Below are 10,569 nucleotides of genomic sequence, written 5' to 3'. Positions count from 1 at the left end.
CCAGTCGTTCTGCTTTTAGGGTCAATTTGCATATTACCCTTTTACTATATAGGATAGAGGCCTGGTGCACGGGTGGAGGCCGGCTGGTTTGCCCTGAAGGGTGTCCCAGATCAGGGTGGGGGTCCTGCTGGGGTGCCTGGCCAGCCTGGGTGAGGGGCTGAGGGTCGTTTTCAGGCTGCCCCCAGCCACTTCAGGGTGGGAGAGTCGCCCTGGGGTGCTTGGCCAGCCTGGGTAAGGGGCTGATGGCTGTTTTCAGGCTGGCCACACCCCCGGCAACCCAAGCTCCCAGCCTCTCCTTTTTTTTCTGGGATTTATTTATCTTCTATAATTGAAACTTTGTAGCCTTGAGCGGAGCCGAGAGCTGGCCAGGGCAGGCGGGAAGCTTGGCTTCCTCCATTGTGTCTGCAGCCATCTAAGTTGGGTTAATTTGCATACTCACTCCTGATTGGCTGGTGGGCGTAGTGTATGGGCGTGGCTTGACATAGTGGATGGATGGTTAATTTGCATGTTTCTCTTTTATTATATAGGATATAGATATGTCCACCATTAGAGTATAGAGAGTGTCCTGTATCTTTTTCACCTATCATTTTCTGAGTACTTCCTCGCTTTCTGATGCAAGGTGTTCCAAATTTCTATTTCCCCTGATCAGCCCTGGAGCCAGCCATTTCACCAAGGAATTCTGGTTTATCTTAGTGAGAAATGGTACTTAGAAACCAAAATCAGATCTAGGAGTGCTCATTGCTCCTAGGGTTTCCTTACTTCTAGATTGTCTCAGTGGATAAAGCTAAGCACATTAAATATATTTACAGAGGTCTCATAAACATAAATATTTCTATATTCACCCATAATGAGTGATGTAAACATATTTTCTCTCAAAAAAGAAAAATCCAAGTATTATCATTTATTCCTATGATATAAATACTTCCATCATAGTTAATTTCAAACTACTAATGGCTTGACAACCATCTCACAAAATTTCTGAATATTTAATAATTGGTTCTAAAGAACAGGGATGAGATGACTCCAGCACAGCACTATAAATATATCCATATCTATGTTACATGTCTTTCTTTCTCCCTATCTATCTAGTCTAATACAACCTTCTGTGATGAAAGAGAACATATTCTATATCAATAGAGTTACCACTAGGCACATGTGGCTATTACACATTTGACATGTAAGCAATGCAACTGAAAACTGAATCTTATATTTAATTTTAATTAATTAAAATGTAAATAAGCACATGTAGCTAGTGGCTATCTATTGGGCAGCACAGCTCTAAATTTTGGATATCATGGGGTATAGCCTAACTGGGGGAAGGAATTTGATAGTTGAATTTACCCCCAACAGCATCATAAAAATAATGTTTGAAAAATCAGAACTCGGTAGACCTTTCTTGTTTTTGGTTGTGAATTACAACTTTGTGGGAATTAGCATGTTTATTTCAGTGCTCTAAGTATCAAAAGGCCCTAATTCATTCCCACACAAATAGATTAGATCTTAACCATGCTTATTCTCTCAGGAGAAAATAAAAAATGAGGCCACTATTAGTTTGAATAGACTCTTCCTCCCCTTCTCCCTTTCTTCCTCTTCTGGAATGTCCATTATTCTAACATTGCTTTTTCTGCTGCATAATTCTTTCCTCCATCTCCTTGGCTCTGTTTTCTATGCATGCTTCATTTTCAGGATTTCTGATTGGTTCCTTTTAAAACTTTCAGTCTCTTTGGTAACGTACTCATTTTGTTCATTCATTTGTTTTCTGAGTGCATTGAATTGCCTGTCTGCATTTTCTTGCATTTTGTTGAGTATTTACAGAACTGCAATCATGAAATCTCTGTCATTTACATCACATATTTCCATGTGTTCCAACTTGCTTTTTGGAGATTTTTCATTTTTTTTTCAATCATCCTTATTTCCGTAGTTATTCGTGGTATTTGTTGTTCTCCTTTACCTACACATTTATATCTGTTGATATTAATGGCTTATAACAGTTTCCTCTGAAGAGGTCTTTCTACTATTTTCCAGTAGATAGCACTGAATCACAAGATTTTTTACCTCTGTGATCCAGATTTGACCTCCAGGGCTTTTATAAAACAGTACAGCCTTGCTGCTTGGAGGTGGGGTTTGTTTTCCCTCACTGTAATGGTGACCCCTGACCTCCATGGGGTTCCCTCCAAGCATCCAACCTGGGGATCAGTCACAGAGGGAAACGGTGGTTCTACAGCAATAACTCTTGGTTTATAGATAATATGCTCCTTGGCTATACTCCAAAGGCAACAGGATGCGAGTTTTGGGAGTCTGAGCATTGGCAGGACTCTGTGCTTCCATTTCTTTCTCTGAAACACCACCATCTGGCCCAGCAGTGGAGAGCCACAGCTCTCCATTCCTCCTGGCTGAAGGAAGCTCCTGCTACTGCCATCTTCGATATTCTGCATTTCTAATAAACTCCCAGATACTGCTGATGCTGCTGGTCCATAGACAATACCTTGAGTAGAAGAGTTATCTGTAGCCAATTACTGTTCTTTTAAGTTCCTGGAAACATGTTTAGAAGAAAGATCCTTTAATTTTTCTTTACATAAACTTCAGTATTGTAAACCGTCTCAAAATTTTTAGGAATAATTTAAAATTTTCCTGGGGGAGAATGCTATCCCATATTACTTGTAGTTAAACTACTTTTAAGATTCTCCAATAACATACTGTGGAATTACACAGCTGAGATAGTGATGAGAGTGATGTATTCAGGGGCAGGTGACCAAGAATAGTGTAGACCCCTGGTCGGTAAACTGCGGCTCGCAAGCCACATGCGGCTCTTTGGCCCCTTGAGTGTGGCTCTTCCACAAAATACCACGTGCGGGCGCACGTACAGTGCGATTGAAACTTTGTGGCCCATGCGCAGAAGTCGGTTTTCGGCCTGGGCGAGTCTATTTTGAAGAAGTACTGTTGATATTTGGCTCTGTTGACTAATGAGTTTGCCAACCACTGGTGTAGACCTTTGGAAAAACTGGATTAAGACTTTTTTTTTTGCCTTTTTCTGGATCTGCAGTATACACATCAGAGTACAACTCCCCCTAGTTTGATCTGAATTTCCATTTTTTTCTTCTAGCAGTTTGGCGTTTCATATGGATTCTTCATAATCCAAACTGATGATTTACATTCACTTTTCTTTTCCTTTTAGCTATGACCGATCTGGAGCTTGTCGCCCAATCTATTATCTTTATTTTTGCTGGCTATGAAACCACTAGCACTTCTCTTTCCTTCTTTATGTATCTTATGGCCATTCACCCTGATGTGCAGCAGAAACTGCAAGAGGAGATCGAGGTAACATTTCCCAATAAGGTAAGTGGATGATACCTGCAGAGGGAGGGAGGAAGTGAAACCTTAACAAGAATGCCTCCTCACCATTTCGTAGGATAATTTTTGCAAAGAGCATAAGCATCAGTTCGTTATCTATGCTATTTAGGAAGGATGTAAAGTGATGAAAACAAAGAAATATAGGTAATGTGTACTTTTCACAGATTATAAGATCTTGGACAAAGTGCTTTTCCTGGCATAGCAGTTATCTGTTATCACAATAATGTCGAATGGAAAAAAAACCCCTCAGTGGCAATTAACAATAAACGTTGATTGCTCAAGTGTCTGGATAATTATCTGTGTTGATATTGACTGGACTTGCTTTAGTCTGGCTCTTGGCTGATCGAGGCTGGCCTTGGCTAAGAGGCTGGGTGAATCAGCTCCACACATGATCCACATATCTCCCATACTCCAGACAAGAAGCCTGGGTATGTTCTTCTCAGGCAATGGCAGAGGGAAAGACCAATAAGCCCAATCATATGGGTGCCTTTCAGAACTCTGCTTGCATCACACTTAACCAACATTCCATTGATTTAAAGCATGCACCATGGCCGACCCCAGCATCAAAATAGGAGGGCACAAAGTTAGACGACTAAGGGCACGGACACACACAGTGGTGGAGAACAGGCCCAAATAGTGTAATATACCACCCTGGGTAAACATTCCAGACTAGAAGAAGCCTGACATATAGGAAAGAGCGTAGGGTAGGGAATAGAAGATAGACATTTGAGTCCAGACTATGGTTTTGGACAGGTCATATGACCTTTCTGAGTCATAGGTCTTTCAGATATAAGGAAAAGATTTTAGAACCTATGTAATTAGAGATTATCTTTCTTCTCATGGAAAACTCACATTGGCATTCTTTTGATAGCAATAAGATGGAAAGGTCACTAAGAGACAGAGACTAGCTAAATCATTGTGTTCTGCTTTTTTTTTTTTTAGTAATAATTACAACACTATAACTAAACATTTGCTCCTTACTATATATGTCTATTCTAAATACCTTGTATTTATAAATGAATTTAATCTTAACAAATTCTGTATTAACCAGGATAGGTTAGGTTATGCCTTGGTAACAGATTGGTCCTGAAATCTAAATGGCTTTATATAGCAAAAGTTTACTTCTCATATTTATAGAACATGGATTGTTAGAGGAGGGTAGAAATGGGAGTCTCTGCTCCACATAGTTACTCAGAAATATAAGCTAAAAAGGCCCCACTTTCTCTTTTTTAAAAAAATATTTTTATTGATCTCAGGTGGAAGGGAGAGGGAGAGAGAGATAGAAACATCAATGATGAGAGAGAATCATTGATTGGCTGCCTCCTGCATGCCCCCTACTGGGAATCAAGCCTGCAACCTGGGCATGTGCCCTTGACCGGAATTGAACCCAGGATCTTTCAGTCCGCAGGCTGATGCTCTATCCACTGAGCCAAACCGGCTAGGGCAAGGCCCCACTTTCTTGTAGCTGCACTTTCTGGAACACAAGGCCTTCATCTTGGTTGGGGAATAAAGTAGAGTGTTGCTCACTGGATTTTCAAGTGTTTTTACTTCCAATTAACATACATCACCTCAGCTCGGAGCCCATTCTCAAAGCTGGTTCCCCCTAGCTTTAAGTGGGCTGGGAGATGTGGAGACCACATGGATATTGGGTGAGCAGTGATATCTCTGCCAAACAACTCTATGAAGTGTCAACTCTAAATATCTCCATGCAACATATCAGAAAACTGAGGTACGGAGAGGTGAAATAATTTTTATACACTAGTCATATAGCTAGTGGTGAAGAAGCCACTAGCCAAACCCTGAACCTCTACAGTATTGCCTCTTCAATATAACACCAAGTGATACCCACATATTGCCCACACTGTTTTCAGATATCTGACAAAACTGGAACTCTTTGTGGTAGGAAGAGACTGGCCTCTGGGGCTGGAGAGGCTTGTATGAGATCTTCACAGCTTACAGTCAAACCCTGAACAACAACTAGGAGACTGTTCCAGCAAGGCAGCATGAGGCTGAGTGGGGTTCCACCTCTTTATAACTTCTGCTAGAATGAAATTGTGTGCCTGGTAGCTAGCATCCCATCATACTCTTCATGTACCCAATTTGGTTTAGAAGGAAACCTGTTTCTCGTCAAGTTATTTATAACTTCTACATTATATAGTTTTTCTCTCCAAATCCTCTATATAACCTAAAGGGTTGGCCCTAGCTGGTTTTGCTCAGTGGATAGAGTGTCAGCCTGTAGACTGAAGGGTCCTGGGTTCAATTCCAGTCAAGGGTGCATGCCCAGGTTGTGAGCTCGATCCCCAGTAGGGGTGTGCAGTAGGCAGCCAATCAATGATTCTCTCTCATCATTGATGTTTCTATCTCTCTCCCTCTCCCTTCCTTTTTGAAATCAATAAAAAAATATATGTATATAAAAATATAGGATTTTTCAACTAAAAAACTTTATGTCAAGTTGGGATTTTGCTTTTTTACTCATTCTCTTTCCTTGCTGCAGAAGTGCGGCCTCTCTTTTGAAAACAAAGTGACCTTAGCATATTTCATTTAAGAGTAGGGGCCATAGTCTATTAGTCACATGAGATTAAAAAAATCACTGTATGGTAAGGTGAGGGACTTCCGGTCCTGTTTAGGGTATTGTCCCCAACGTCTCCCATAGTTATAACTACTCCACGTATCTCAATGGGCCATTAAGCAGGTCAAAGGATATGATAGATATTAAAATGCCTGTAAATCCTAAGGTCCTTTACTCAAATAAGTTATTCTTTGGAGCGCCTAACATTTCTATAAAACGGCATAGACTGAGTTGAAAGTTGATCTTAAATCTCAGTTTATCAAAATCTGTTTCTTTCTTCCCAGGCAATTCCCACCTATGATGCCCTGGCACAGATGGAATATCTTGACATGGTGATGAATGAATCCCTCAGACTATTCCCAATTGCTGGTAGACTTGAGAGGCTCTGTAAGAAGGATGTGGAAATCAATGGGGTGTTCATTCCCAAAGGGACAGTGGTGATGGTGCCAAGTTTTATTCTTCACCGAGACTCTAGGTACTGGCCAGACCCTGAGGAGTTCCGTCCTGAAAGGTACTGGACCCCTGGGAAAGGGAACCCACCCTCATCCAGGCTGGTTGGACATAATCTGATGTCTTTTAGTATAGATGATGAACGTGTGGTTGTACAATCATTTGTATGCATACCTACTTACTTTTAGAAGTTTTTCTTATTACAAGAGTGATTATTATTTTACAATCTCTAGATTAGATAAAAGAAAGTTGTATTTGTCTATAGTCCAAATACCTTAATATAGGTCTCATTAATAATGTGATGTATGTCATTATTGACATTTTCTATGCATATATAGATTTCTAAAAATTAGAATAATTATATTTTATACTACTTTATTTAACAGTAAACCATAAACTACATCCTATGTATAAAACACCACCTTATATAGGTATATATTTATCTGTCTGTGATTGTATACATATGCGATAATTTACTTAATCACTAATGATTTTAGAAATATAGGCTTTTTTCTTTACGTTTTTCTGTGTTGTTCTCTTTAATCTGTGAATTTACCACCAATGTTCCCACATTCTATTTTTTAAAAACATCGGCTGCTGTTCCTTTAGCATAATTGGGAGAGTGCAGGCTGACAACCTGAAAGGTCCTCACTCCTGATAGTTTAAGCAGTCCCTTAAGGGTAGAGGTGAACACAGGTTCCCTGGTCTGTCTTTGGTTGCAGTCCTGGGCCAGATTCCTCCTACTCTCAGTATTTGGTGACTCTTCCAAAGGGAAGTCATCTGCTCTCTAGACATTCTAAGACCCTCCTCTTTAGGGGTCGTGAGCATGTTCTGGGAATTCAGAGCCAAGTCTGGCTTTGGGCACAGCTTGGACTCTGAAAAGAGCTGATGCTTCCCATTTAGTGTATTGGTGATCAAAATTGGAAAGAACTATTGAGGGCACTACCTTGGATCTAGACTTTTATTAACACAACTATACGATCCCTAATGGCATGGACCTTGTCTCATTTGCCATGGTGTCCTTATTCTAGCATAGTGTCTACAGACAGTACTTTTGAAGAAAGTTAGTTGGCCAAGTCCTCTGTTTTCTGGAACAGGGGGCCTCTGTGGTTTCTCCAAGCTCAGCAGTTTCCCTCCTTGTAGCTTCATGAACATGAAATCGGAGACCTTTTCTGTACTTCATTTTTAATTCTATTTATTGGTGTAACACTGATTAATATTATAATAATTTCAGTTGTACAACTTTATAATACAACCTCTGTAGACTTTATTATGTGATTACTATCAAAGTCTAGACTTCTCCAGTCACCTTGTATTTGATCTCCTGTACCCTCTTCATCTTCTTCATACCTTTCTTCCCCTCTGGTAACTACCATTCTGTTGTATCTATGATTTTATTTTTTGTTTATTTGTTGCTTTTTGTTTTATATCCCACGTATGACTGAAATCATGTGGTTCTTATTCTTTTCTGTTTAATTTATTTCACTTAACATAATACATTCAAGATCCATCCATGTTGTTACAATTGTCAATAATTCATCTTTTTATGGCTGAGTATTATTCCATTGTATATATGTACCATATCTTCTTTATCCAATGATCTGTTGTAGAACACTTGTTTTGTTTTCATGTCTTGACTATTATAAATAATATGTTAATAAATACAGGGGTATGTGTATCTTTATGAATAAGTGTGTTCAAATTACAAAAATTTCACGTATATATCCAGAAGAGAGATTGCTGGGTATTATGGTAACTCTTTTCTTAATTTTTGTGTGGAACCTCCATACTGTTTTCCATAGTGGCTACACCAGTTTATATTTGCACCAGCAGTGTATGAGAGCTTTCTCTTTCCACATCATATACAATATTTATTTCTTGTCCTAACAAGTGAGCTGGTATCTCATTGTAATTTTTATTTGCATTTCCCTTATAGTTAGAGGTGGTGAGCATTTTTTCACATATCTGTTAGTCATCTTGTACTTTGCTTCATTCAGTCATCAAAGAGTAAGTGCTGACCATGTGTCAGAAAGTGGGCCAGGCTGTGAAAAATCCATCTTTTAAAAAATATACAAAAGTATATGTGTATTTAACATATATAGAAACATTTCCTATATACACGTCTATAAAATACTTATAATGCATCTCTATGTGTTCATCACCTGCCTTACAGCAATCAACCCATGTCCACTGCCCCATCCATATGCCATCGATACCCCCCTCCTAATTTCCACATTATCTTAAGGCACAGCATCTGTAAATATTTTCAATGTTCCCCAAAATATAAGAACTCTTAAAAAATATATAACCACAATGCCATGATCACTTTTCCAAAATACATATTTTTCCGTAAAATAATAAAACATTGAGGAGTCAAATTTGAATAAAGCATAGATCTACCCTTCAGAGAATTTATAGCCTAGTGCAGTGGTTGGCAAACTGTGGCTCGCGAGCCACATGTGGCTCTTTGGCCCCTTGAGTGTGGCTCTTCCACAAAATACCACGTGTGGGCACTCACGTACAGTGCGAAGTTGACTTAAGACTTTAAGTAAAGTGCCCTGACCGGTTTGGCTCAGTGGATAGAGCGTCGGCCTGCGGACTCAAGGGTCCGAGGTTCGATTCCGGTCAAGGGCATGTACCTTGGTTGCGGGCACATACCCAGTGGGGAGTGTGCAGGAGGCAGCTGATCGATGTTTCTCTCTCATCGATGTTTCTAACCCTCTATCCCTCTCCCTTCCTCTCTGTAAAAAATCAATAAAATATATTTTTAAAAAACTTTAAGTAAAGTTTATTAAGTTAATTTTAGGGAACGTTGTGGAGTGAAAGAAGATGTAGTGTTGAGGATTGAGAAAGGTATGTTGAGATGGTTTGGACATATAAAGAGGATGAACGAAAGGAGATAGACGAAACAAGTATACAAGATGAGTGTGGATGGGAGAGTTGGAAGGGGTTGACCTCAGCGAACGTACCTCAATCAGATTGAGGACTTTTTAGCAAAGGCCAGCTTAGGAGTACCCTAATTAAGTTAATAACAATGTACCTACCTATATAGTTTAAGTTTAAAAAATTTGGCTCTCAAAAGAAATTTCAGTCGTTGTACTGTTGATATTTGGCTCTGTTGACTAATGAGTTTGCCGACCACTGGCCTTGTGAAACAGATACATAAGGAAACCAGTGATCATACGAGAGTAGAGGAGCATCATATGCCAATGTAAGTCATCTGATTTAAGCTATTCAATGAGAGAGAGAGAGGGACAGAAGAGGAGAGGTCAGAAGAGGGGAGGGGAAAGCAGGGAAGGTAAGGAAAAGATAACTAATAGGAAGTATTATTCCTGCTTCCTTCCTCCATGAGCATGTGACAAGCATGAGTTTGATGGAGGGAGAAACCTTCTTTTTCTTCATTTCCTTCTTGCCTTTAGAGTGTGAACATTTCAACATCCTGAATGTAATTTAGTGTTTAAAAATAAATTTTCTTTTAAACAGCATTCATCTTTTTTCTTCAATGAAACTGAAAGCTTCTAAAGAGTAAGGGGAGTGGAAATGATCTCTAGCTTATATTTCTCACAGCAAAATAACCAGAGCAGGATCTCACTGACTAGCCCACTGGAGTATCCTATATACTAGAACCCCAAACATGTAGTTCTTGTGGTGTTTATGTTTTATTAATTGTTTTAATCTACTGTTGTGGAACCAGGTTCAGTAAGAAGAACCAGGACAGTATAAATCCTTACACATACATGCCCTTTGGAAGTGGACCCCGAAACTGCATTGGCATGAGGTTTGCTATCATGAACATGAAACTTGCTATCGTCAGAGTTCTGCAGAACTTCTCCTTCAAACCTTGCAAAGAAACACAGGTCAGATACTTAACATGTTACCACTCTGCCAAAATAATGCTTTATTGGGAAATTTGTAAAAACTGATGTGTGTGAGTGTGTGTATGTGTATATATACATACATACACACACACACTATATGCATGTGTATGTATGAATGTGCTCACTTATCCTATCTAATAAAAGAGTGATATGCAAATTGACCATCACTCCAACACACAAGATGGCCACCCCCATGTGGTCAAAGATGGCTGCCCCCATGTGGACCCAAGATGGGCGCCACAAGATGGCCGGCAGGGGAGGGCAGTTGTGGGCGATCATGCCAGCAGGGGAGAGCAGTTGGGAGGGACCAGGCCTGCAGGG

General features: G+C 39.8%; 1 protein-coding gene across 1 annotated transcript in view; it reads left to right on the top strand.

Annotated features, from left to right (window-relative positions):
• The window catches only part of LOC102263738 (cytochrome P450 3A12), a 44,010-nt gene that overhangs the window by 29,955 nt on the left and 3,486 nt on the right, over positions 1-10,569 (top strand). The window contains exons 10-12 of the mRNA XM_014547328.1: positions 3,176-3,336; positions 6,205-6,431; positions 10,065-10,227. Of these exons, the coding sequence (XP_014402814.1) occupies positions 3,176-3,336; positions 6,205-6,431; positions 10,065-10,227 (551 nt within the window). The remainder of the gene's footprint in view (positions 1-3,175; positions 3,337-6,204; positions 6,432-10,064; positions 10,228-10,569) is intronic.

This window comes from Myotis brandtii, unplaced genomic scaffold (genome assembly GCF_000412655.1).
Source record: "Myotis brandtii unplaced genomic scaffold, ASM41265v1 scaffold470, whole genome shotgun sequence".
In the NCBI taxonomy this organism is placed as follows: Eukaryota; Metazoa; Chordata; class Mammalia; order Chiroptera; family Vespertilionidae; genus Myotis; species Myotis brandtii.
This window is presented reverse-complemented; position numbering and strand designations above follow the sequence as displayed.